The sequence below is a fragment of the Rhinopithecus roxellana genome, chromosome 10, assembly GCF_007565055.1.
Source record: "Rhinopithecus roxellana isolate Shanxi Qingling chromosome 10, ASM756505v1, whole genome shotgun sequence".
In the NCBI taxonomy this organism is placed as follows: Eukaryota; Metazoa; Chordata; class Mammalia; order Primates; family Cercopithecidae; genus Rhinopithecus; species Rhinopithecus roxellana.
Genome location: NC_044558.1, coordinates 60,771,829 through 60,799,331, shown reverse-complemented (window position 1 = coordinate 60,799,331; position 27,503 = coordinate 60,771,829). Strand labels below are relative to the sequence as shown.

The window sequence follows — 27,503 nt, the reverse complement described above, 5'->3', positions numbered from 1 at the left end:
CCTGGACAACTTGTAGTCACAACCCTCTGGTGGTAACATTATTATTTCCCTTCATTACCAGTCATAACCACCTTCTAATTCTTCTGGGGTTTTTGCTGGTTTTTAGTTTCCTTCATTACACTAGTTTATTTCTTCATTCTGAGGTGTCTTCCGGTTTAGACTGGGGGAAGCAGACTGTGCCACTTTGCCATCATGTTAGGGGACCATAATTATGTCCCTTTCATGACTCAGCCTACCTCAGGGTTGTTGAAGATTTGTGTTTCCAGTTATCTAGAGCAGAAGATACTCTTTCTTCATAGTAGTAGTCCAGAAATGAAGATGTTCAACCTGAAGAACTACAGGCAGAATATAAAAGCAAAGGAAACACAAAGCAATATATATGCACAAAAGAGAACAAAATAGGCATTTTACTGAAAGATATTGAAATGTACTTTGAACATGCTTGTATTTAATTTTACAGTCATTTGGGAATCTTCTTAACCCTGGAAATGAGACAAGAAAATTAGCCTCATTATAAATTGTTTTAAACACATTTGTGGGAATATAGGTGAGTCATAGGGAAAATAAGTGCCTCCAGAACTCACAAAGTTAAACTAGTAAAATCTATATGTAATCCTTTTGTTTGTTTGTTTGTTTGTTTTTGAGACAGGGTCTCCTACTGTCACACAGGCTGTAGTACAGTGGTGCCATCTCAGCTCACTGCAACCTCTGCTCCCCGGGCTCAAGCAATCCTCCCACCTCAGCCTCCCAAGTAGCTAAGACCACAGGTGCACACCACTGTACCTGGCTGGTTTTTTGTACTTTTGGTGCAGACTGGGGTCTTGCCATGTTGCCCAGGCTGGTCTTGAACTCCTGAACTCAAGCAATCTAAGTTCAGGAGTTCCTTGGCCTCCCAAAGTGCTGGGATTACAGGTGTGAGCCACTGTGACTGGCCTGTAATCCATATACATAAAGTTACCATAAAGGTGACAGAATGCCTCGAAGACCCAAAATCAGGAAGAAAAGGACTTGGCAATACCTTATTACTTATTAGACAGTATTCTTATACCTAAAGTTAGAACATGGCTTAAATATTGATAATTAATGATGGTTATTTCCAAGGATAGACCTGTCTGTATTTTTTAAATTTTCAGTGAACATGCATTACTTATGTAATTGGAAAAACCTGAATATTATTTTAATGGAATTTTCATAGGAAAATAATTACATAAATATACAAAGTACTGCAAAGATATTTGGTGTAGCATTGTTTGCAATGTAGGAAAATATCCAAATTTCTATCAGTAGGAGAACAATTCAATAAATTACGATATATCTATACAATGGGCCAGGTGTGCCTGTAATCCCAGCTACTTGGGAGACTAAAGCAGGAGAATCACTTGACCCCAGAAGTTCGAGGTTACACTGAGCTATGATTGTGTCACTGCACTGTAGCCTGAGTGACAGAGCAAGACCACGTCTTTAAAAACAAACAAAAACTACAGATATACAATGAATATCACGCAACCAACAAAATGATGATGTAGCTCTATATTTATTAGCATAGAAAAATTTCAAAGATGTACTGTTTAATGAAACATATAGTAAGTTTTTTTTATTTGATTTGATTTTTTATTTTGAGACACAGTCTTTGTTGCCCAGGCTGAAGTGCAGTGGCGTGATCTCGGCTCACTGAAACCTCTGCCTCCCAGACTCAAGCCATTCTCATGCCTCAGCCTCCTGAGTAGCTGGGACTACAGGTATGTGCTACCATGCCCAGCTAATTTTTTATATTTTTAGTAGATACAGGGTTTCACCAAGTTGGCCAGGCTGGTCTCGAACTCCTGGCTTCAAGTGATCCACCTGCCTCAGTCTCTCAAAGTGCAGGATTACAGGCGTGAGCCACCACTCCTGGCCTCAAAGTAGGTTTTAAAACATATCCAGGCCAGGCACGGTGGCTCATGCCTGTAATCCCAGCCCTTTGGGAGGCCAAGGCAGGTGGATCACCTGAAGTCAAGAGTTCAGGACCAGCCTGGCCAACATGGTGAAACCTTGTCTCTACTAAAAATACAAACAAAATTAGCTGGGTGTGGTGGCATGCACCTGTAGTCTCAGCTACCTGGGGAGGCTGAGGAGAATCGCTTGAACCCGGGAGGCAGAGGTTTCAGTGAGCCGAGATTGCACTACTGCACTCTAGCATGGATGACAGAGGGAGACTCTGTCTTGAAAATAAATAAATAGGCCGGGCGCGGTGGCTCAAGCCTGTAATCCCAGCACTTTGGGAGGCCGAGACGGGCGGATCACAAGGTCAGGAGATCAAGACCATCCTGGCTAACACGGTGAAACCCCGTCTCTACTAAAAGATACAAAAAAAAAAAACTAGCCGGGCGAGGTGGTGGGTGCCTGTAGTCCCAGCTACTCCGGAGGCTGAGGCAGGAGAATGGCGTAAACCCGGGAGGCGGAGCTTGCAGTGAGCTGAGATCCGGCCACTGCACTCCAGCCTGGGCGACAGAGCGAGACTCCGTCTCAAAAAAAAAAAAATAAATAAAATAAATAAATAAATAAATAAATAAAAATAAAATAGTAAACTGGAAATAAGAGTCTGCAGAGATTTAGCATGAGTAAGAAGTGGTTAGGTCAGAAGGATATCTGACACTTGAAGCTAGTAATGGAATGTAAGGAAAGTGAAACTTAAAAATTTATGTATTTCATCCCAAGCCCCTATAATCATTAAATTAGCAATATTATCCCTCAAAATAACCTAAATTAATTAGTTTAATCACTATAAAAGGGAAAATGGGAGACCAGAAAAGATGTTGCTTTCTGATTGTAACCTGAATCATGCTTATTCAACTTAATTGTTACATTTGGTTTAATAACTTTTTTTCCATAAACTCATGATATATGTCTTTATGCTGTATACATCAAATAGTAATATTTTTCCTAATGTTTTGCTGTATTATAGAATTTTAAATGTCTTATGGTGTCTGCCACCTGGACAAATTTGTGAATTAACACTACTTTTTTTTTTTGAGACAGAGTCTCACTCTATTGCCCAGGCTGGAGTGCAGTGGCACAATCTGGGCTCACTGCAACCTCCGCCTCTTGGGTTCCAGCAATTATCCTGTCTCAGCCTCTGAGTAGCTGGGATTACAGACGTACACCACCATGCCCAGCTAATCTTGTATTTTAGTAGAGACAGGGTTTCACCATGTTGGCCAGGCTGGTCTGAAACTCCCGACCTCAGGTGATCCACCCGCCTTGGCCTCCCAAAGTGCTGGATTTACAGGCATGAGCCACCACACCTAGCCTAACACTACTTCTTACTTCAGGACTTAGATTTCACCGAAGTAAATCAGACTGCTCCTGTGAACTCTTTAAGATTAACAAAAGTTCAATTTTCTAAATTCCTGATTTTGAATATTAAATAATTATCTGTCCTGAAAGAGTTAATGCAGTCTCCAAAGCCCTTATTTCCTCTGGAATAATTTCCAATGGTGTAAGTGAGAATCTGGTTCAACAGATTTTGGAAATGTGGAGTCATCTCTTCAATATATCCTAGGAAATAAACACCTAATTTACTCAATTTGGGTCTAGATATGATAATTGCACTTAAGGTCATGTCACTGAATCATAATATGGAGAAAAACATTCTACAATGGTCTTTCTGGTATTTCTATTAGCAAATCCCTAAGGATAGAATTAAAAGTGGACCTATCTAGTGTTAGATTAGGTTCATGGTATTATAATTGGTTTTTTGTTTATTTTGTATTATTCAGTGATGACATCTACAGGCCTATGATGAGAAACACTAACAGACTAATGCTGAATTTACCTGTACTATTTTATGACTGGTGTCAGTCTAACCTCATACCAAACATTACTTTTGGTTGATGTAGTACCAATTTCTCCTGTACTTGGTGCTACAGGAGAAAGTCAAGTTAGGGAACCAAAAGGTATATGATCAAAGGCCCAACTACCAGAGTGCTTCCAGTCCATAACTTACTGTGATTGGAGGGATGCAAGAGATTTTCGGAAGGTAGACTGCACTTCTAACTGAAGCAGCCTGGGAATATCTGGGTACCCACCCAGCTGGGCCCAGAGTGAATGCATATGCATAGATGTCTTCTCTGCTATTGGGTAGCTTGAAGTGGACAGATCAACATTCCAGATGGCCTCTGTCTGGTCCTCTGGTTGTCTACAGAATCAGAGAGCGTAAGTTGGGAATGCCAAATTCTCCTGAGCTCCATAGCCCATCAAAATATATCCTTTCTCCCTTCTTCACTACCACCTCATCCTGTAATGCCCTCCCCTTGCACTAACCAGCATTAGCTATGCCCACTTTGACAGAGAGATGAATGAAAAAGCAGAATTTGCTGAGTTACCAAAGCTGCATTTTCATGACTTCACCTAGTAATCCATTTTACAACTACCATTTTAGCTTCATGGTGTAGAGAGACCACATAACTTTCCCCCTTCCTTCCCAAAGCTCCTGCCTCCTTTAAAAAAAAAAAAAAAATAGAAAAAAAAAGAAGATAATGCTTCTAAGTTTCTTTATTAACTATTCTTAAAAGAATTGGATTTTAGTAAGAAAGACTCTATTTTTTGGCCGGGCGCGGTGGCTCAAGCCTGTAATCCCAGCACTTTGGGAGGCCAAGACGGGCGGATCACGAGGTCAGGAGATTGAGACCATCCTGGCTAACACGGTGAAACCCCGTCTCTACTAAAAATACAAAAAACTAGCCGGGCGAGGTGGCGGCGCCTGTAGTCCCAGCTACTCGGGAGGCTGAGGCAGGAGAATGGCGTGAACCCGGGAGGCGGAGCTTGCAGTGAGCTGAGATCCAGCCACTGCACTCCAGCCTGAGTGACAGAGCGAGACTCTGTCTCAAAAAAAAAAAAAAAAAAAAAAAAAGAAAGACTCTATTTTTAGAGGAACTCAAAATCCAATGTTAAATATTTAAGTAGAAATATATGTAAATTAACCTCTTGCCAACTTAGCTAAGGGAATTAATACTCCTTTTTTTTTTTTTTTTTGAGACAGTTTCGTTTTTGTTGCCCAGGCTGGAGTGCAATGGCACGATCTCGGCTCACCGCAACCTTGGCCACCCAGATTCAAGTGATTCTCCTGCCTCAGCCTCCCAACTAGCTGGGATTACAGGCATGCGCCACCACGCCAGGCTAATTTTGCACTTTTTTTAGTAGAGACGGGTTTCTCCATGTTAGTCAGGCTGGTCTTGAACTCCCAACCTCAGATGATCCACCTGCCTCGGCCTCCCAAAGTGCTGGGATTACAGGCGTGAGCCACCGTGCCCAGCCTAATACTCCTTTAGACTCTCCATTGCACCATTTGATAATTGTGGAGAAAGGGAAGTTCTTGGGCAGGGAAAAAAAATTAGGTCCCACATATCGTCCAAACAAAGTTTAATATCAGTCTTTCTAGCACATACCTAAATTTCTTGAATATGTCAGAGGTTCTGTCCTCTTCCACTAGTAATTTTAAGAATGGCTTTTGAACAAATGTGGTAGAGGCAGGTATCTGCTTTTCTTCGATGATTAAGGGGATAGGTTGACTAAGATTCAATTCATATATCTTTTTGAGCTATAAAAAAATAGATCAGAAAAAGGAAACCATGAAAAGAGACAGAATCTTTAGAAGGGTCTTCAGAGCTGGCCCTACACTAAACTGTCACTTCTCCTTTTCCATGGATTTGCAAATCCTTTCCCTACTCCACCCACCTCCAACATGCTTCATTTCAAGAGGTGGCAGCTCTGCTACATAAAAACTTTGGTCCTACTTTTTTTTTTTTTTTTTTTTTTTGAGACGGAGTCTCGCTTTGTCGCCCAGGCTGGAGTGCAGTGGCTGGATCTCAGCTCACTGCAAGCTCCGCCTCCCGGGTTTATGCCATTCTCCTGCCTCAGCCTCCCGAGTAGCTGGGACTACAGGCGTCCGCCACCTCGCCCGGCTAGTTTTTTGTATTTTTTAGTAGAGATGGGGTTTCACCGTGTTAGCCAGGATGGTCTCGATCTCCTGACCTCGTGATCCGCCCATCTCAGCCTCCCAAAGTGCTGGGATTACAGGCTTGAGCCACCGCGCCCAGCCCACTTTGGTCCTACTTAAGCTCAAATCCTGGTCCTCTTATCTTCTTGCTGTGAGACTTTGGGATAGTTGCTTATCTACACTTCTTTCTCCTCATTTCTAAAACAGGGATAATAACACAGAGTTGTTGTGAGAATTGTAAAACACAGTATAATATGGAAGCACTTTATAAATTGTGAATCAATATGCAACTGTAATGATAGCCAGCATTTACTAAATACTTACTGAATGTCAGACACTGAATTAAGCCCTTTCCATATATTAGCTGATTTGGTATTTGTAATGACCTTATGCGGTATGTATTATTATTACCCTTGTCTTACAGCAGGAGAATCTGAGGCTCAGAAAATGTAAGCAGCTTGCATAAAGTCACTTAGCTAGTATGTAGCTAGGCTGATTTGAACCCAGACAGTCTGGTAGCAGAGCTAGCCATCTTGACCACCACGCTGATTCAGTGCAAAGTATTCATTCATATCTAACCTCTTATTCCTTTTGCTTTTTTTGTCTCCTTTCTCCAAGCCTTGATACCCATATCTCATCCTCTGGATTCTGGCTTCCCTGGCCCCAGACCCTTATTCCTCCTCTGAAATGCCCTAGGCATTGTGATTCCTGTTAGACAACGCATGTTGCTGCCAACCCATGTTGCTTTACTCTATGTACATTGGCCATATTTGCCAAATCAAAAAAAGGAGCATATTCATTTTTTTTTACAAAGAGCTGTAATATTTAAAATATAACTGTTCTGGGCCGGGCGCAGTGGCTCACGCCTGTAATCCCAGCACTTTGGGAGGCTGCCGTGGGCGGATCACTTGAGGTCAGGAGTCCAAGACCAGCCTGGCCAACATGGTGAAACCCCGTCACTACTAAAAATACAAAAATTAACCAGGCATGGTGGCGGACACCTGTAATCCCAACTACTCAGGAGGGTGAGGCAGGAGAATCACTTGAACCCAGGAGGCAGAGGTTGCAGATCACACCACTGCACTCCAGCCTGGGCGACACAGTGAGAACTTGTCTCAAAAATAAATAACTAAATAATAAAATAAAATAAAATAAAATAAAATAAAACAGTTCTGGAAAATTTACAATATATGTTTGACTTGGATGAGAATTTGGATTAGAATCTGATGAGAAGCCTCTCTGTACCTTCCAAAGTAGCAAGTAAACTAATCTTATAAACTAATCGACGTTGAGAGAGAAGGATATACAGATATAGAATGTTTCTAGAACCACAGCTTGTAATATTTATTATTAGAACTCAGGCCAGGCATGGTGGCTTACACCTATAATCCCAACACTTTGGGAGGTCGAGGTGGGTGGATCACCTGAGGTCAGGAATTCGAAACCAGCCTGGCCAACATGGTAAAACACCATCTCTACTAAAAATATAAAATGTAGCTGGGTGTGGTGGTGGGCACCTGTAATCCCATCTAGTCAGGAGGCTGAATCAGGAGAATCGCTTGAACCCAGGAGGTGGAGGTTGCAGCAAGTCGAAATAGTGCCACTGCACTCCCTGGGAGACAGAGCAAGACTGTCTCAAAAAAAAAAAAAAAAAAACACGCCATTTGAAAGATGGAGGCAGAGATTGGAATTATGTGGCTACAAACTGAGGAATGCTAAGGATTGCCCAGAGCCACCACAATCTAGGAGAGAAGCATGCAACAGAATGCCCTCTCAGAGCTTCTAGAAGGAACCAACCCGGCAGACACCCTGATTTCACTAACTTCTGGCCCAGGAAAGTAATATAACATGGTGTCTCCAGGTAAATGTCATTTACAAAGCTTACCACTTTCATGTTTTTACAACATGCTGGAGAGAGGGAGTGGAAAGCAAGTTACCTGGTTGAATACATGTATCATTTTCTTCAGGCACTGATTCCGTTTCTGCCCTAGAGACTTCTGCTTCTCGGTCCAGACCCGCATCACCTTTTTCCCATAATCATCAAGTCTGCTCAGCATCACGTGGAGGTTCCTGGCCTCATAGCCTTTCCCAGTATTTTGGATGGCTTTTAGTCGTTTCACTATGTTGTTCCTTGAAAAGATTAATAAGAATTAGAATGATAATAGTTGCAGACCCTACTTCAGCAAACTTGTCCTCAGTTTCTTTTTTTTGAAACAGAGTTTCGATCTTGTTGCCCAGACTGGAGGTACCATGGCGCGATCTTGGCTCACTGCAACCTTCGCCTCCTGGATTCAAGAAATTATCCTGCCTCAACCTCCCGAGTAGCTGGGACTACAGGCATGCACCACCACACCCGGCTAATTTTTGTATTTTTAGTAGAGATGGGTTTTCTCCATGTTGGTCAGGCTGGTCTCAAACTTCTGACCTCATGATCCATCTGCCTTGGCCTCCTAAAGTGCTGGGATTATAGTCATGAGCCGCTGAGCATGGTCTATTTTATTTTATTTTATTTTATTTTATTTTATTTTATTTTATTTTATTTTATTTTATTTTATTTTATTTTATTTTATTTTATTTTATTTTATTTTTCTGAGACAGAGTCTAACTCTGTTGCCCAGGCTGGAGTGCAGTGGCATGATCTTGACTCACTGCAACCTGTGCCTCACGGGTTCAAGTGATTCTCATGCCTCAGCCTCCCAAGTAGCTGGGAATACAGGTGTGCACCACCATGCCCAGCTAATTTTAGTATTTTTAGTAGAGATGGGGTTTTGCCATGTTGTCCAGGCTGGTCTTGAACTCCTGACCTCAAGCGATCCTCCTGCCACAGCCTCTCGAAATGTTGAGATTACAGGAGTGAGCCACTATGCCCGACCTGTCCTCAGTTTCTTTCAATTCTCTCATCATCCCCAGTAAGCAGAGAAGGATGGGAAGCTTGCTTAATAAGACTTTAATCCAGTTCCTATGAATGAACCTTCAAAAATCTGTATGATATCAAAATTTTCATTAAGTCTTTACCAAGTTTCCAGTGTTGCTTACCATTATTTTAATATATTTTAAAAGTTATGCCAGGTGAAGTAGCTCACGCCTGTAATCCCAGCACTTTGGGAGGCTGAGGTGGGAGGATCACTTGAGGCCAGGAGTCTGCAACCAGCCTGGACAATATAGTAAGACTCCATCTCTACAAAATAAAAATAGCTGGACATGGTGGCACAGACCTGTAGACACAGCCACTCAGGAGGCTGAGGTGAGAGGCTTGCTTGAACCTAGGGAGTTCGAGCCTGCAGTGAGTTATGATCACGCCACTATATTTGCCTTTTTGTTAAGGGCAAGACTCCAGCTCTTAAAAAATAGTTAAACGTGACTATTTGTAATAAAAATTACCTTAGGGAATAAGATAGATCATTTTTTCATAGGTATAGATATGTGTAAGACACATAGAAGGTAAGGCCAGGGGTGGTGTCTCACGCCTGTAATTCCAGCAGTTTGGGAGGCCAAGGCAGGTGGATCATAAGGTAAGGAGTTCAAGACCAGCCTGGCCAACATGGTGAAATCCCATCTCTACTAAAAACACAAAAATTAGCCAGGCGCAGTGGCAGGCGACTGTAATCCCAGCTACTCGGGAGGCCAAGGCAGGAGAATCGCTTGAACCTGGGCAACAGAGGTTGCAGTGAGCGGAGATCGTGCCATTGCACTCCAGCCTGAGCAACAGAGTGAGATCCCGTCTCAAAAAAAAAAAAAAAAAAAAATGACACATAGAAAGTACTTAATACAGGCCGGGCGCGGTGGCTCAAGCCTGTAATCCCAGCACTTTGGGAGGCCGAGACGGGCGGATCATGAGGTCAGGAGATCGAGACCATCCTGGCTAATACGGTGAAACCCCGTCTCTACTAAAAAATACAAAAAACTAGCCGGGCGATGAGGCGGGCGCCTGTAGTCCCAGCTACTCGGGAGGCTGAGACAGGAGAATGGCGTGAACCCGGGAGGCGGAGCTTGCAGTGAGCTGAGATCCGGCCACTGCACTCCAGCCTGGGTGGCAGAGCAAGACTCCGTCTCAAAAAAAAAAAAAAAAAAAAAAGAAAGTACTTAATACAATTAGGGAAAAGACAGCGTCCTTGCCTTCAAAAGCACTTATAATCCAGAATAGGAGACTAAGTTACTTGTAAAAAAAAAGAAATAGAATAAATGCTAAATAGAAATATAAACAGGCTGCAGGAGCAAAAAGGAAAGCATAATTAATTCTAGTAAGAGTAATAAGGCCAGGCGCAGTGGCTCATGCCTGTAATCCCAGCACGTTGGGAGGCCGAGGTGGGCAGATCGTAAGGACAGGGGCTTGAGACCAGCCTGGCGAACATGGTGAAACCCTGTCTCTACTAAAACATACAAAAATTAGCCGGGTGTGGTGGCGGGTGTCTATAGTCACAGCTACTCGGGAGGCTGAGTCAGGAGAATCATATGAACCTGGGAGATGGAGGTTGCATTGAACAGAGATCGCATCATTGCACTCCAGCCTGGGTGACAGAGTGAGACTCTGTCTCAAAAAAAAAAAAAAAAAAAAAGAGTAATAAAGAAACTTTTATAGGAAGATGTCAAGCAGAATTTTGAGGGACAGTCATAAAAAGAGTCTCCCTTTCTCTCTCTCTCCCCACTGCCCTCCTATAATGTATTCCACCACATTTTGGTGGTCCTAAACAGAGTTTTGCCATCCTCATTCTACAGGAGAGGAAAAGAAATCTCAGCAAAGTTAAATATTTTTTCTAATGTCCCATAAATGATAAATGGTAGATTTGGGAAGCAAGCCCAGATCTTCTTTCTTCCATAATGCCAATATTTCTCAAGGTGCGGACTCTGATCACCTAGACTGAATCATATGGGGGAGACGGGTGGGGTGCTTGTTGAAAATGCAGGTTCCAAGGTACTTCTCCATATCTTTTGAATCAAAATATTAGTGGTAGGCTTCAGGAATCTGCATTTTAAAATCTCAGGTAACTCTTACTTTACTAAAGTTTGAAAACCATTGTGCTTATGAACAGAATAGGGAAGAAGGGGATGAGGAAGTCCAGGTGGAGAAATCCTATAAATAAAGGTAAGAAAACGAAAGTTATATTTTGAGAGTGATGAGTAGTCTGGGGTTTTTGACCACAGATATGTGAAAGGATATAGTGGGGGATGAGACTGGAATGGTTGGATTATGAAAGGCTTTAAAAGATATGTTAAGGAGTTTGGATCTTCTCTTTTTTTTTTTTTTTGGTAGATGATGGGGATTCATCAAAGATATTTTTCTGAATATATGTATTTTATATATAGTATATATAAATACTATAATACTACTATATAATGAATACTTTAGAACCTACTGTATATGGATCATTTAATACTTAAATTATTATCTTTGTATTTAATATTTAAATGTATTAGATTTTTTAATTTTCCAATAAGCCTCTTCACACCAAATATTTCCTGACATTTTTCTGTCTAATTACACAGGCTTTTGAGATTTCCTTACATTTTTTCTTACTGAAATTTCTTTACATTTTTTCTTACTGAAATCATATTTCACTGCTTGGAAAAGTTTAGTTTAACTTCAAACTTAGGGACTTCATTGTTGGATGTAGTTTTAGAGATAATTCTTTTTTTTTTTTTTTTTTTTCTGACAGGGTCTCTCTTTGTCACCCAGGTTGCAGTGGCATGATCTTGGCTCACTGCAGCCTTGACTTTGTGAGCTCAAGTCATCCTCCTGCCTCAGCCCCCTAAGTAGCTGGGACTACAGGCACACCATCAGGTCTGCCAATTTTTTTTTTTTTTTTTTTTTTGATAGAGATGGGGTTTCACCATGTTGCCCAGGCTGGTCTTTAACTCCTGGGACCAAGTGATCTGCCCACCTTGGTTCCCAAAGTGCTGGGATCATACGCATGAGCCTGGTGAGATAATTCTTTTTTAATAATCTGAAGGCTGGGCGCGGTGGCTCATGTCTGTCATCCTAGCACTTTGGGAGGCTGAGGCGGGTGAATAACAAGGTCAAGAGATCAAGACCATCCTGGCCAACATGATGAAACCCCGTTTCTACTAAAAATACAAAATTTAGCTGGGCGTGGTGGCGAGTGCCTGTAGTCCCAGCTACTCGGGAGGCTGAGGCAGGAGAATTCCTTGACCCTGGGAGGCGGAGGTTGCAGTGAGCCGAGATGGCGACACTGCACTCCAGCCTGGCAACAGAGCAAAACTCCGTCTAAAAAAAAAAAAAAATCTGAATATTCAATCCAGTAGCAACCATGAAGGTATCTTACTATTTAAAAGCCTATATCTAGAATCATGGCTGTTCATCCTCCTTACATTTTGTTTCCACTCTCTTAGCCCATCCCACTTATGTTGATAAAACATTGCCCTGTCCTAAGGAACGCTGATTTTTAGATGGAGATTCTTTACATTTACTGAGTATCTACTATGGTAATACTACAACTGTACTATGTATGTTATTTTATTTAACCCTTTCAACCTTTTATTTGTTTTAATTTATTTTATTTTATTTTGAGACAGAGTTTCTCTCTTGTTGCCCATGCTGGAGTACAATGGTGTAATCCCAACTCACTGTAACCTCCGCCTCCCAGGTTCAAGCAATTCTTCTGCCTCAGCCTCCTGAGTAGCTGACATTACAGGCTGTACCACCACGCCCAGCTAATTTTTGTATTTTTAGCAGAGACGGTGTTTCACCATGTTGGCCAGGCTGGTCTCGAACTCCTGACCTCAGGTGATCCACCCACCTCAGCCTCCCAAAGTGCTGGGATTACAGGCTTGAGCTACTTCACCTGGCATAACTTTTAAAATATATTAAAGACCATGCCTGGCCTCAACCATAATTTGAAGAAAATATTATTATATCCATTTTACATGCAGCACATTTAAGTCTCAGAGAAGTTCTGGAAATTTGAACTAAGATCTGCCTGACTTCAAAGCCTATGTTTAAGAGAAAGCATGATTAGGATTTGAATATAAAAACCGTGACAGTTATTACTTTAAGACAATGTAGTACAATAGGTAGTACAGTATACTATCGACTTTGGAAATGGATTTTTAAAAATTCACTTCTACCATTTACTAGCTGTGTGATTTGGGCAAATAGGATGAACTTTCTGAACCTGATTCCCATTATTCCAGTTAAATGCAATAACATATCTGAAGTTCCTGTTTGTGGTAGATGCATTATAAGCCCCTGTATGCACATAACTAAATTTACATAATTTATTTTCATTTAGTTTCTCCTTGTCCATACAATGTTTCCTCAAACAATTCCAGATTAGATTAGCATGATTCTCCTACAAAATGTATATTTCCTTTAGTCTATCTGTTTTTACTGTTTCAAGACTGTAGTAATTTTTTTTTTTTTTTTGAGACAGGGTCTCACTGTGTTGCCCAGGCTGGAGTGTAGTGGTGCATCCACGGCTCACTGCAACCTGAACCTCTCAGGCTCATATGATCCTCTCACTTCAGCCTATCAAGTAGCTGGGACCACAGGCATACATACCACCACGCCTGGCTAATGTTTATAATTTTTGTAGAGACAGGGTCTCACTATGTTGCCCAGGCTGGTCTCGAACTCCAAGGCTCAAGCAGTTCCTCCACCTTGGCCTCCCAAAGTGCTGGGATTACAGGTGTACGCCACCAGACTGGGCTGATTTTACTTTTTATTTAGACTCCACCAGCTTGCCTGGCATGGATGCCTTTGTTTAGTAGGAGTTACACTGTTGATATATCACCTTAGCATAGAATCCTTTTAAAACAACTGTGAATATTTTCCTAGTAATTCTACTCTTACCCTTAAATTCTTTCAAAACATTTAGATGGATGCCACCTAGTCCTAATTTATGCCTCTGTATGAGCTTTACTCTTCTTAAATCTGTCTTCCACATTACTGGTATTTTACTTCCCTTGCTAATAATTCTTTAGTTATCCTCTATTAGGTACAGAATGAAATACAAGTTCCTTAGCATATGATTTAGGATTCTTTTTTATCTTGCCTCTCTTTTATCTTTCCAGTCTCATCTCTTACTACATTTTGCTTATTCTTTGTGTTCCAAGTACCAGCAACAAAGTACTTTACACACACACACACACACACACGCGCGCGCGCACACACACACACACACAGCTTCTTCCTGCTGCTTTTCTTTACTCTGCTACACTCTCTGACTTCTCTGTTTTACTGACTTTTTCTTTTTTTGAGACAGTCTTACTCTGTCACCAGGCTGGAGTGCAGTGGTGCGATCTCAGTTCACTGCAACCACCGCCTCCTGGGTTCAAGTCTCCTGCCTCAGCCTCCCAAGTAGCTAGGGTTACAGGCACCCGCCACCGTGCCTGGCTAATTTTTTTATTTTTAGCAGAGACAGAGTTTCACCATATTGGCCAGGCTGGTCTCAAACGTATTACCTCAGGTGATCCGCCTGTCTTGGCCTCCCAAAATGCTGGGATTACAGGCGTGAGCCACCGCGCCCAGCTCATCTTTTCTAATTCTACATCTTTCCTGTTGTCTCTTCTCAGATATATTTCACCGATCATGTGGGAATACAATTCTAAAACCATATTTTAGCACTTAACTGTAGAATTCTTCACTTACAGAGGTTCTACAGAAATCTTTATTCAAAAACAGTTTATATTACTGTAATATTTTTCTCTCACATGTAATATTAGAATCTTCTTGACCTAGCCATCCTTGTCATAAAAGTTTTAATCTGTCAGTATTTTATTTGTTGTTGCATCTGTCTGTGATTTTTTTATTATAACATTAAATATTAGAGAAAGGTTTCTGAAAAAATGAATTGATCCTCAATGGGATTAAGGTTATGATTGTATAAAGTCATATTTTTAAATGATTTTACTGAGACAGGTCAGATTATGCCACTTAGGTTCTCAAAGTCTTCAATAAATCTAAACGAATCATAAAAATTGAGAAAGTGACGTGGCACAGTGGCTCACACCTGTAATCCCAGCACTTTGGGAGGCCGAAGTGGGCAGATCATGAGGTCAGGAGTTCGAGACCAGCCTGGCCAACATGGTGAAACCCTGTCTCCACTAAAAATACAAAAATTAGCCGGGCATAGTGATGTGCGTCTGTAATCCCAGCTACTCAGGAGGCTGATGCAGGAGAATTCCCTGAACCCAGGAGGTGGAGGTTGCAGTGAGCTGAGATTGTGCCACTGCACTCTAACCTGGGCAACATAGCAAGACTTCGTCTCGAAAAAAAAATTTGAGAGAAAGTTGTCGAAGAATTCCCTTCAAAAAGTACTAAGCCAGTATAATATCATAGGGGAAATTTGCCAAACCTTATAAGAACAGCTGATTTTACTATTAAATTGTTTCAGAGCACAAAAGATAAACTTCCACATTTTTTAATGATGCAAGCTTAAAATTATACCAAAACTTGACAAAGATAATACCATAAGAAGTAAACTGCCTGCCAAACTTAACTAATGAATACGAATGAGAAAAATCCTTAATAAAATATACTGATTCCACAATATATTCAAAGAAGGAAAAAAAAATAGCCAGGCATTGTGGCGGTGTGCCTGTAATCCCAGCTACTCTGGAGGCTGAAACAGGCTGATGCAAGAGAATTGCTTGAACCTGGGAGACAGAGGTTGCAGTAAGCTGAGATCATGCCACTGCACTCCAGCTTGGGCAACAGAGCGAGACTCTGTCTTAAAAAAAACAAAAACAAAAAAAACAAAGAAGGTTACATGTAGAACAAATAGGATTTATATCAGGAATACAATGATGGTTTAATATAATTATATTCATAGAACTAAGGGGAAAAAAAATCTCCTTTTTTTTTTTGGAGACAGAATCTCGCTCTGTTGTCCAGGCTGGAGTGCAGGGGCATGATCTCGGCTCATTGCAACCTCTGCCTCCTGGGTTCAAGCAATTCTCCAGCCTCAGCTCTACTATAGGTGCTGCTACCACATCCGGCTAATTTTTGTTTTGTTCTGTTTTGTTTTGTTTTTGTATTTTTAGTAGAGATGGGGTTTCACCATGTTAGCCAGGATGGTCTCGATCTCCTGAGATCGTGATCCGCCTGCCTCAGCCTCCTAAAGTACTGGGATTACAGGCGTGAGCCACTGCTTCCAGCCTTTTTTTCTTTTCTTTTTTTTTTTTTTTTGAGACAAGGTCTCGCTCTGTCACCCAGGGTGGAGTGCAGTGGCACGACATGAGCATAACTCACCATAACCTTGAACTCCTGGGCTCAAGCAGCCCTCCTGTCTCAGTCTCCCAAGTAGCTGGGACTACAGGTGCACACCACCAAGACTAGATAATTTTTTTTTTTAATGATGGAGTCAGGCTGGGTACAGTGGCTGACAACTGTAATCCCAGCACTTCGGGATGCCAAGGTGGCAGAATCATTTGAACCTAGGAATTCAAGACCAGCCTGGGCAACAGGAGACCCTATCTTAAAAAATTTTAAAATTAGCCAGGTATAGTGGTATGTGCCTATTGTCCCAGCTACTGGGGAGGTTGAAGTGGGAGGATAGCTTAAACCTGGGAAGTTGAGACTGCAGTGAACTCTGATTATGCCACTGCACTCCAGCATGGGCAACATAGCGAGACCCTATCTCAGGAGGAAAAAGACGGGGCCCCCATATGTTGCTCAGGCTGGTCTTGAAACTCCTGGCCTCAAGCAATCCTCTCGCCTCAGCTTCCCAAAGTGCTATGATTACAAGCATAAGCCACCTTCCCAGCCCACATTTTCTTTAATACATGTGAAAATAAAGTGCTCAAATCACATTATTTAACAAAATTGAACATTCAGGGTTTTTTTGTTTGTTTGTTTGTTTTTTGTTGTTTTTTTTGTTTGTTTGTTTGTTTTTTTGAGACAGAGTCTCGCTCTGTTGCCCAGGCTGGAGTGCAGTGGTGCAGTGGTGCAATCTTGGCTCATTGCAACCTCTGTCTCCCAGGCTCAAACAATTATCATGCCTCAGCCTCCTGAGTAGCTGGGACTACAGCGAACCCAGCTAATCCGTGGGTTTTTGTGTTCTCTCTTTTTTTTTTTTTTTTTTTTTGAGATGGAGTCTCACTCCATCACCCAGGCTGGAGTGCAGTGGTACAATCTCGGCTCACTGCAACCTCCACCTCCCAGGTTCAAGCCATTCTCCTGCCTCAGCCTCCAGAGTAGCTGGGACTACAGGCGCCCACCACCACACCCAGCTAATATTTTTTATTTTTAGTAGAGACAGGGTTTCACCGTATTAGCCAGGATAGTCTTGTTCTCCTGACCTTGTGATCTGCCTGCCTTGGCCTCCCAAAGTGCTGGGATTACAGGTGTGAGCCACCATACCCGGCCTTTTTTTTTTTTTTTTTTTTTTTTTTTGGTAGAGATGGGGTTTCACCATGTTGGCCAGGCTGGTCTTGAACTCCTAGATTCAAGTGATTCACCCACCTTGGCCTCCCGAAGTGCTGGGATTACAGGATAAGCCACCACACAGGATAAGCCACCACACCCAGCCAATCTTTTTTTGTTTTTTTGTTTTTATCACATTGAATTTGGTTTAATTCAACTTTTCTTTTTTAGTTTAGTAAGTTCAACTTTTATTTTAGATTCCGAGGGTACATATGCAGGTTTGTTACATGGTTATATTGCGTGATGCTGAGGTTTGAGGTACAAATGATCCCATCATGCAGGTTATGAGCATAGTACCCAATAGGTAGTTTTTCAACCCTTGTCCTAATTCCTCTCTCCCCTACTAGTGGTCCCCAGTATCTGTTTTTCCCATCTTTACATCCCTGTGCACCCAACATTTAGCTCCCATTTATAAGCAAGAATGTCGGTATTTGGTTTTCTGTTCTTCTATTAATTTGTTTAGGATAATGGCCTCAAACCGCATCCATTTGCTGCAAAGGACATGATTTTATTCTTGTTTATGGCAGCATAGTATTCCATATGTTGTATATATGCCACATTTTCTTTATCCAGTCCACCACTGATGTGTACCTAGGTTGAGTCCATGTCTTTGTGAATAATGCTGCAATGAACAGACAAGTGCATGTGTCTTTTTGGTAAAATAATTTATTTTCCTTTGAATATATACCCAGAAATGGGATTGCTGGGTCAAGTGGTAGTTCTATTTTAAGTTCTTTGAGAAATCTCAGCTGGGCATGTTGTCTCATGCCTATAATCCCAACATTTTGGGAGGCTGGGGCAGGAGGATAGCTTGAGCCCAGGAGTTCAAGACTAGCCTGGGAAACATAGTAAGACTCTATCCCTACAAAAAATTAAAAAGTAAAAAATTAGCCAGGCATGATGGCATAGGCCTGTAGTCCCAGCTACTCAGAAGCTGATATGGGAAAATTGCATGAACCCAGGGGATATAGACTGCAGTGAGCCATCATTGCGCTGGGCAAGAGAGTAAGACCATGTCAAAACACAAAACAAGGCCAGGCGTGGTGGCTCACACCTGTAATCCCAGCACTGTGTGAGGCCAAGGCGGGCCGATCACCTGAGGTCAGGAGTTCGAGACCAGCTTGACCAATATGATGAAACTCTGTCTCTACTAAAAATACAAAAATTAGCCAGGCGTGGACAACAAGAGCAAAACTTTGTCTAAGAAACAAAACAAAACGAAACATCACCACCACCACAAAAACAAGAAATCTTCAAACTACTTTCCACAGTGGCTGAGCTAATTTACATTCCCATTAACAGCAGATAAGCATTCCTTTTCTCTGCAGCCTTGCTAACAGATGTTAGCAAGACTGAGGCAGGAGAATGGCTTGAACCCAGGAGGCAGAGGTTGCAGTGAGGTGAGATCGTGCCACTGCACTCCAAGCTGGGCAACAGAGCAAAAACTCTGTCTCTAATAAATAAATAAAAAGAAAAAAGAAACAGAATGGTATTTCCTAGGTTTTCTTCCAGGATTTGTATAGTTTGAACTGTTACATTTAAATCTTTAATCCATCTTGAGTTAATTTTTGTATATGGTGAAAGGTAGGAATGCAATTTCATTCTTCTGCATATGGCCAGCTGTCCCAGCATCATTTATTGGATAGAGAGTCCTTTCCTCATTGCTTATTTTTGTTGACTTTGTCCATGATTAGATGGTTGTGGGTATGGGGCTTTATTTCTGGGTTCTCTATCCTGTTCCATTGGTCTATGTGTCTGTTTTGTACCAGTACAATGTTGTTTTGGTTACTGCAGCCTCATAGCATAGTTTGAAGTTGGATAATGTGATGCCTCCAGCTTTGTTGTTTTTGCTTAGGATGGCTTTGGCTATTTGGGCTCTTTTTTGGTTCCATATGAATTTTAGAATAGTTTTTTCTTATGTAGTGAAAAATGACATTGATAGTTTAATAAGAATATCACTGAATCTGTAGATCGCTTTGAACAGTATTATATCGTGCCATTGCACTCCAGCCTAGGGGACAAGAGCGAGATTTTGTCTCAAAAAAAAAAAAAAAAATTACAAAAGCCAGGTGTGGTGGCATGTGCCTATAGTCCCAGCTACTCAGGAGGCTGAGGTAGAAGGATTGCTTGAGTCTGGGAGGCAGAGGTTGCAGTGAGCCAAGATTGCACCACTGCACTCCAGCTGGGTGACAAAGCCAGACCCTGCCAAAAAATAAAAGAAGAAAGAAAGAAAGAAAAAAGAAGAAAGAAAGAAAGAGAGAGAGAGAAAGAAAGAAAGAAAGAAAGAAAGAAAGAAAGAAAGAAAGAAAGGAAGGAAGGAAGGAAGGAAGGAAGGAAGGAAGGAAGGAAGGAAGGAAGGAAGGAAGGAAGGAAGGAAGGGCGGACAATGAAAATGTTTGTAATGCTTTAATATAGTAAGATGGCTGCATACAAAATTGAGTCTCCATTTACAATAGCAACAATAACAAAAATAAACACTTAGAATATGCAAGAACTAGATGAAAACTTTAAGATGCTCTTTTTTTTTTTTTTTTTTGAGACTGAGTCTCGCGCTGTTGTACAGAATGGAGTGTAGTGGTGGCGCCATCTCAGTTCACTGCAACCTCTGCCTCCCGGGTTCAAGCAATTCTCCTGCCTCAGCCATCCGCGTATCTGGGATTACAGGCATACGCCACCATGCCCAGCTAATTGTTGTATTTTTATTAGAGACGGGGTTTCACCATGTTGGCCAGGTTGGTCTTGAACTCCTGACCTTGGGTGATCTGCCCACCTCAGCCTCCTAAAATGCTGTAAGATTACAGGCGTGAGCCACTGTGCCCAGCCCTGTATCTGTTTTATACATTTATTTAAACATACAAAAATCAAAATTTTGTGCATATGTGTTCACACATGCACACACACACACACACACACACACACACACACACACACACACCTGAACAACAACAACAAAAAGATGTATAATTGGCCTGGGTGACAGAGTGAGACTCTGTCTCAAAAAAAAAGAAAAAAGAGAGAGATACCATATTCTTGGATAGGAAGACTATATTAGCAAAGATAAGCTAGGTTTTGCTGTTTTAATAAAACTCCCAAGCCTCAGTGGCTTAAAACAACAAAAAATTCACTTGTTGCTCATACTACGAATCCATCATGGCTTGGCAGGGAGTGAACTTCACTGTATTCTTTCAGGGACATGTTTAAAGGAACAACAATCACCTTGAACATTGTGGGTTATTATGCCAGAGGAAAAAGAAACTCTGTAGGTCATCAAACCAACAATGACAAGCTCAGCACAGAAATAACATCAATTCTGCTCACATCTCATTGACAAGTGCTGGCAAACAGCGCTAATAATGACCTCAAAGACTGCATCATAAAAAATAAAACGAAAATAACAAAGAATGGAAGTGATCAATAGGCAGATCAATAGAAAATAATAGCCGGGCGGCCAGGTGCGGTGGCTCGTGCCTGTAATCCCAGCACTTTGGGAGGCCGAGGCGGGCAGATCACGAGGCCAGGAAATCGAGACCATCCTGGCTAACATGGTGAAACCCCGTCTCTACAAAAAATACAAAAAATTAGTCGGGCGAGGTGGCGGGCGCCTATAGTCCCAGCTACTTGGGAGGCTGAGGCAGGAGAATGGCAATGGCATAAACCCAGGAGGTGGAGCTTGCAGTGAGCTGAGATCGCGCCACTGCACTCCAGCCTGGGCAACAGAGCAAGACTCTGTCTCAAAAAATAAATAAATAAAAATAAAAAATCAGGACCAGGACCTGCTGCTTGCTGCCTCCAGGTCACCCCAACAGCAAATTTGCCATGGCAACAACCTCCTACATAATCTGCCATCTCTCTTTGTTTTTATGTTTGTTTGGTTGGTTGGTTTTTTTATTTTGTTTTTGTTTGTTTGTTTGTTTTTGAGACGAAGGCACAGTCTTGCCTCACTGCAACCTCTGCCTCCCAGGTTCAAGCAATTCTTCTGCCTCAGCCTCCTGAGTAGCTGGGACTACATGTGTGTGCCACCATGCCTGGTAATTTTCTTTTTTTCTTTTTTTTTTTTTAGATGGAGTCTCGCCCCGTTGCCCAGACTGGAGTGCAATGGTGCGATCTCAGCTCACTGCAACCTCCGCCTCCTGTGTTCAAACGATTCTCTTGCCTCAGCCTCCTGAGTAGCTAGGATTACAGGCACCCACCACCACGTCCAGCTAATTTTTGTATTTTTAGTAGAGACGGCATTTCACCATGTTAGCCAGGCTGATTTTTTGTTTTGTTTTGTTTTTTTAAATAGAGATGAGGTTTCACTGTGTTGGCTAGGGTGGTCTCAAACTCCTGACCTCAAATGACCCACCTGCCTTGGCCTCCCAAAGTGCTGGGATTATAGGCATCAGCCACTGCACCCTGCCTGTATTTACTTGTATTTTTTTATTTTTCTTTTCTGTGTATTTTTTATTTTTTATTTTTTCCTGAGATGGAGTCTTGCTCTGCTCCCCTGGCTGGAGTTCAGTGGCTCAATCATGGCTTACTGCAACCTCTGCCTCCTGGGTTCAAGCAATTCTTTTGCCCCAGCCTCCCAAGTAGCTAGGATTCCAGACACGTATCACCATGACTGACTAATTTTCGTATTTTTAGTAGAGACTGGGTTTCACCGTGTTAGCCAGGATGGTCTCGATCTCCTGGTCTCGTGATCTGCCTGCCTCGGCCTCCCAAAGTGCTGGGATTACAGATGTGAGCCTTTTTTTTTTCATTAAAAAAATTTTTTGTGGGTACACAGTAGGTATATATATTTTGGGGGTACAGGAGGTGTTTTGATACAGGCATGCAATGTATAATAATCATATCAGGGTAAATGGGGTATCCATTGCCTCAAGCATTTATCCTTTGTGTTACAAACAATCCAATAATCCAATTACATTCTTTGTTATTTTTAAATGTACAATTACATTATTATTGACTATAGTCACCCCGTTGTGCTTTCAATTGCTAGATCTTATTCATTCTATTTTTTTGTATCCATTAACCATCTCTACTTTCCCCCCACCCCCACTACCCTTTCTAGCCTCTGGTAACCATCCTTCTCTTTTTTTTTCCTGAGACTGGGTCTCACTCTGTCACCCAGGCTGGAGTGCAGTGGCGCGATCTTGGTTTACTGCAGTCTCAAACTCCTGGGGCTTGAGTGATCCTCCAAGCTGAGCTTCCTGAGTAACTGGGACTACAGGCATGCACCATCATGCCCAGCTAATTTTTTGTATTTTTTTGTAGAGACAGGGTGTCAATTTGTTGTCCAGGCTAGTCTCAAACTCCTGGGCTCAAGTGATCCTCTCCCCTCAGCCTTCCAAAATGCTGGGATTACAGGTGTGAGTCACTGCACCTGTCCCATCCTTCTACTCTTTATGTCCATTAGTTCAATTGTTTTAATTTTTAGCTACCACAAATAAGTGAGAACATGTGAAGTTTGTATTTCTGTGCCCTGCTTATTTCACTTAACATAATGACCTCTAGTTCCATCCATGTTGTTGCAAATGGCAGGATCTCTTTTTATTATTATTATTATTTTATTTTGAGGCAGAATCTGACTCTCTCATTCAGGCTGGAGTGCAGTGGCACGATCAGCTCATTGCAACCTCCACCTCCTGGGTTCAAGTGATTCTCCTGACCCAGCCTCCCAAGTAATCCTGGGATTACAGGTGCACGCAACCATGCCTGTCTAATTTTTGTATTTTTTTGCAGAGATAGGATTTCACCATGTTGGCCAGGCTGGTCTTGAACTTCTGGCCTCAAATGATCCACCTGCCTCAGCCTCCCAAAATGCTGGGATTACAGGCATGAGCCACCATCCCTGGTCTCACTCTTTTTTATGCCATCTCCCATTTTAAAAATCATACATTTCTGGTGAACCAAAAATGATGAAAGAAATTCAGAATAAGTGGAAAGCATCTCTAAACTTTTGAAGCTGGTATTTTGGAGACCAACCATGATCCACAAAATATACTTGGCTTCTCTACTGGAGATATATATAGATGAAATGGATCATGTTATATGTCATTTCTTATTTTCCAAAAAATATATCTCTTTTTGCTATCTTAAACAGGCTTCCTTCTCATAGACCTTATATAAGACAGTCTTTTAGAACATATGGTCTGACAAATATGAATATACTTCTGGGACAATGACAGAAAATATTTGCAATCAGAACTAAACCAGAAAACTAGACATATAATAATTGTATCTACCTGGCATACTGGATCAGCCTGTAGGCAATGTACTTGCGGAATAGGTATCCCAACTGAACCGAGTCCGTATGAAGTATCTCAATTATGAGAGTCCTAGCCATTGTGTGCAGCTGTGAAGGGAGTCCACAAGTTTTTATAGCCTGATTTAATAGTATCAGGTTCTTCTTCTGAGCTTCCACATCAACAAAATACCTCTTTTCTTCAAGTTCTTGAGGAGAGGAAGGGGGCACCATTATTTTGGGTTTCTTGGTACCTGAAACTGAACTCAGTATCCAGGGCTTGTCTATAGGAGGGAATCGGGATTTCTGGTACCATTCCAAAGGTGAAATCTGTGATGTTTTGAGTAGAGTAGTGAGAGAAGATAGTGATGTAGGCTTCATGAGAGTGGGAAGGGCCCCTTCACCAGTGTAAGGGGTTTGGGATACTGGGGTCCTGTATTTGGTGAGATGGGACTGAAATGTTCTAAATGATTCCATAGCAAAAGGATCTCGAAGTATCTGGGTTTCTTCGGAAGTGTCAGAGGCCTCCGGCATTTGGAACTTCTTAGTGGTGAAAGGAACTTGAGCTACCTTGAAAGCTGGAGCACGAGGATGGATCAGTGCTGATTTAGATGTCAGAGAAGAAATAATTGCCAATCTTTGCTTAGCAACAGAAGGGGACCAACCTTTCTGGGGCTTTCCAGGGGTTGGGGGAGGCCAGAGTGTGGGAGGATGTCTAGAGGTGGGAGGGATCCATAATGAAGAAGCTCGCCCAGGAAGGGTCCATGGTGCCAGATGCTGCCCAGAGGTAGAAGGAGCCTGCAGACAGGGAGATTGTTCAGCAGTGGCAGGAGGCTGGAATTCCTGGAGCTGCTCAGAGAAGGTTAAGGGTCCAGATTCCAGGAGGTCCCCAGGGATGGCAGAGGCTTCAGGAACTAAGTGCTGCCCAGGAGAAAGAGGAGCCCAGAGACTTGGAATCTGTCCAGAAGCGGGTGGGACTCCAGCTACAAGACGCTGCCTGGGGGCAAGAGGGGCGTTTGACATCTGAGGTGGCGGAGGAGTCAGAGAGGCCCTAGTTACGAAAAGCTCCCTAGAGCTAAAGGCCTCCAGTTCAAAGGGCTGCCCTGGAGTGGGAGGGGCCCCAGATATTCGCAGCTGCCCAGGGGTGGGAGGGGCCTGTGGTGCCGGGAACTGCGCAGAAGTGGATTGACCTCCATATACCAGGGTCTGTCCAGAGGAATGAAGAGTCTGTGGTGCCCCAAGCTTCCCAGGCTCAGAAAGAATCCCCATTTCTAGGGGCTTCCCAGGGGCAAAGGGGCCTTGGTTGAGGGGAACCGTTGATATCTGCAATATAGAGGACTTCTCAGCAGTAGGAACTGATGATGCCAGGGACAGCCTAAGGCTTGGAGACAATCTTGATATGATGGATTGCCCAGTGGGGAGAGAAGCCTTCGGTTTCTGAAATGGTTTATGGGACCACTGGACTTCCTTAAGGGTGAGGGGCGATCCCAAGGTATGGGCTTTATCTAAGGTGAGAGGAACCCCTAACTTCGATAACTGTTCTTGAGCCTGTTCTAAGTTGATAGGGGACTCCAAAACCTGGGTTTGCTCAGGAGTAAGAGTGACAGCTGACACCCAGGCATTTACTGGGGTGATGGGGATTCCCAGTGCCTGGGCCTGCTGAGGGGTGAGAGGGATCCCCTGAGCCTGGGCCTGCTGAGGGGTGAGAAGGATCCCCAATTCCTGAGCCTGCTGAGGGGTGAGAGGGATCCCCAATTCCTGGGCCTGCTGAGGGGTGAGAGGGATCCCCAATTCCTGAGCCTGCTGAGGGGTGAGAGGGATCCCCTGAGCCTGCACCTGCTGAGGGGTGAGAAGGATCCCCAATTCCTGGGCCTGCTGAGGGGTGAGAGTGATTCCCTGAGCCTGGGCCTGCTGAGGGGTGAGAAGGATCCCCAATTCCTGAGCCTGCTGAGGGGTGAGAGGGATCCCCTGAGCCTGCACCTGCTGAGGGGTGAGAGGGATCCCCAGGGCCTGAGCCTGCTGAGGGGTGAGAGGGATTCCCAATTCCTGAGCCTGCTGAGGGGTGACAGTGATTCCCTGAGCCTGGGCCTGCTGAGGGGTGAGAGGGATCCCCAGGGCCTGAGCCTGCTGAGGGGTGCGAGAGATCCCCAGGGCCTGAGCCTGCTGAGGGGTGAGAGGGATCCCCAATTCCTGACCCTGCTGAGGGGTGAGAGGGATCCCCAGGGCCTGAGCCTGCTGACGGGTAAGAGGGATCCCCAATTCCTGAGCCTGCTGAGGGGTGAGAGGGATCCCCAATTCCTGGGCCTGCTGACGGGTAAGAGGGATCCCCAATTCCTGAGCCTGCTGAGGGGTGAGAGGGATCCCCAATTCCTGGGCCTGCTGACGGGTAAGAGGGATCCCCAATTCCTGAGCCTGCTGAGGGGTGAGAGGGATCCCCAATTCCTGGGCCTGCTGAGGGGTGAGAGGGATCCCCTGAGCCTGCACCTGCTGAGGGGTGAGAGGGATTCCCAATTCCTGAGCCTGCTGAGGGGTGACAGTGATTCCCTGAGCCTGGGCCTGCTGAGGGGTGAGAGGGATCCCCAGGGCCTGAGCCTGCTGAGGGGTGAGAGAGATCCCCAGGGCCTGAGCCTGCTGACGGGTGAGAGGGATCCCCAATTCCTGAGCCTGCTGAGGGGTGAGAGGGATCCCCAGGGCCTGAGCCTGATGACGGGTAAGAGGGATCCCCAATTCCTGGGCCTGCTGAGGGGTGAGAGGGATCCCCAGGGCCTGAGCCTGCTGACGGGTAAGAGGGATTCCCAATTCCTGAGCCTGCTGAGGGGTGAGAGGGATCCCCTGAGCCTGCACCTGCTGAGGGGTGAGAGGGATCCCCAATTCCTGGGCCTGCTGAGGGGTGAGAGTGATTCCCTGAGCCTGGGCCTGCTGAGGGGTGAGAAGGATCTCCAATTCCTGGGCCTGCAGAGGGGTGAGAGGGATTCCCTGAGCCTGGGCCTGCTGAGGGGTGAGAAGGATCCCCAATTCCTGAGCCTGCTGAGGGGTGAGAGGGATCCCCAATTCCTGAGCCTGCTGAGGGGTGAGAGGGATCCCCAATTCCTGAGCCTGCTGAGGGGTGAGAGGGATCCCCAGGGCCTGAGCCTGCTGACGGGTAAGAGGGATCCCCAATTCCTGAGCCTGCTGAGGGGTGAGAGTGATTCCCTGAGCCTGCACCTGCTGAGGGGTGAGAGGGATCCCCAATTCCTGGGCCTGCTGAGGGGTGAGAGTGATTCCCTGAGCCTGGGCCTGCTGAGGGGTGAGAAGGATCCCCAATTCCTGGGCCTGCTGAGGGGTGAGAGTGATTCCCTGAGCCTGGGCCTGCTGAGGGGTGAGAAGGATCCCCAATTCCTGAGCCTGCTGAGGGGTGAGAGGGATCCCCTGAGCCTGCACCTGCTGAGGGGTGAGAGGGATCCCCAGGGCCTGAGCCTGCTGAGGGGTGAGAGGGATTCCCAATTCCTGAGCCTGCTGAGGGGTGGGAGTGATCCCCTGAGCCTGGGCCTGCTGAGGGGTGAGAAGGATCCCCAATTCCTGAGCCTGCTGAGGGGTGAGAGGGATCCCCTGAGCCTGCACCTGCTGAGGGGTGAGAGGGATCCCCAGGGCCTGAGCCTGCTGAGGGGTGAGAGGGATTCCCAATTCCTGAGCCTGCTGAGGGGTGAGAGGGATTCCCAATTCCTGAGCCTGCTGAGGGGTGAGAGGGATCCCCTGAGCCTGCACCTGCTGAGGGGTGAGAGGGATCCCCAATTCCTGGGCCTGCTGAGGGGTGAGAGTGATTCCCTGAGCCTGGGCCTGCTGAGGGGTGAGAGTGATTCCCTGAGCCTGGGCCTGCTGAGGGGTGAGAAGGATCCCCAATTCCTGAGCCTGCTGAGGGCTGAGAGGGATCCCCTGAGACT

General features: G+C 44.1%; 1 protein-coding gene across 1 annotated transcript in view; it reads right to left on the bottom strand.

The window, feature by feature from the left end:
• Nucleotides 1–460: 460 nt before the first annotated feature.
• Nucleotides 461–27,503, bottom strand: part of FAM186A (family with sequence similarity 186 member A) — a 75,247-nt gene continuing 48,204 nt past the window's right edge. Inside the window, exons 5-12 of the mRNA XM_030939436.1 lie at nt 27,184–27,435; nt 25,924–26,463; nt 24,678–25,383; nt 23,585–24,572; nt 7,915–8,107; nt 5,427–5,578; nt 3,986–4,177; nt 461–482 (exon numbers count right to left, since the gene is read on the bottom strand). Of these exons, the coding sequence (XP_030795296.1) occupies nt 461–482; nt 3,986–4,177; nt 5,427–5,578; nt 7,915–8,107; nt 23,585–24,572; nt 24,678–25,383; nt 25,924–26,463; nt 27,184–27,435 (3,045 nt within the window). The remainder of the gene's footprint in view (nt 483–3,985; nt 4,178–5,426; nt 5,579–7,914; nt 8,108–23,584; nt 24,573–24,677; nt 25,384–25,923; nt 26,464–27,183; nt 27,436–27,503) is intronic.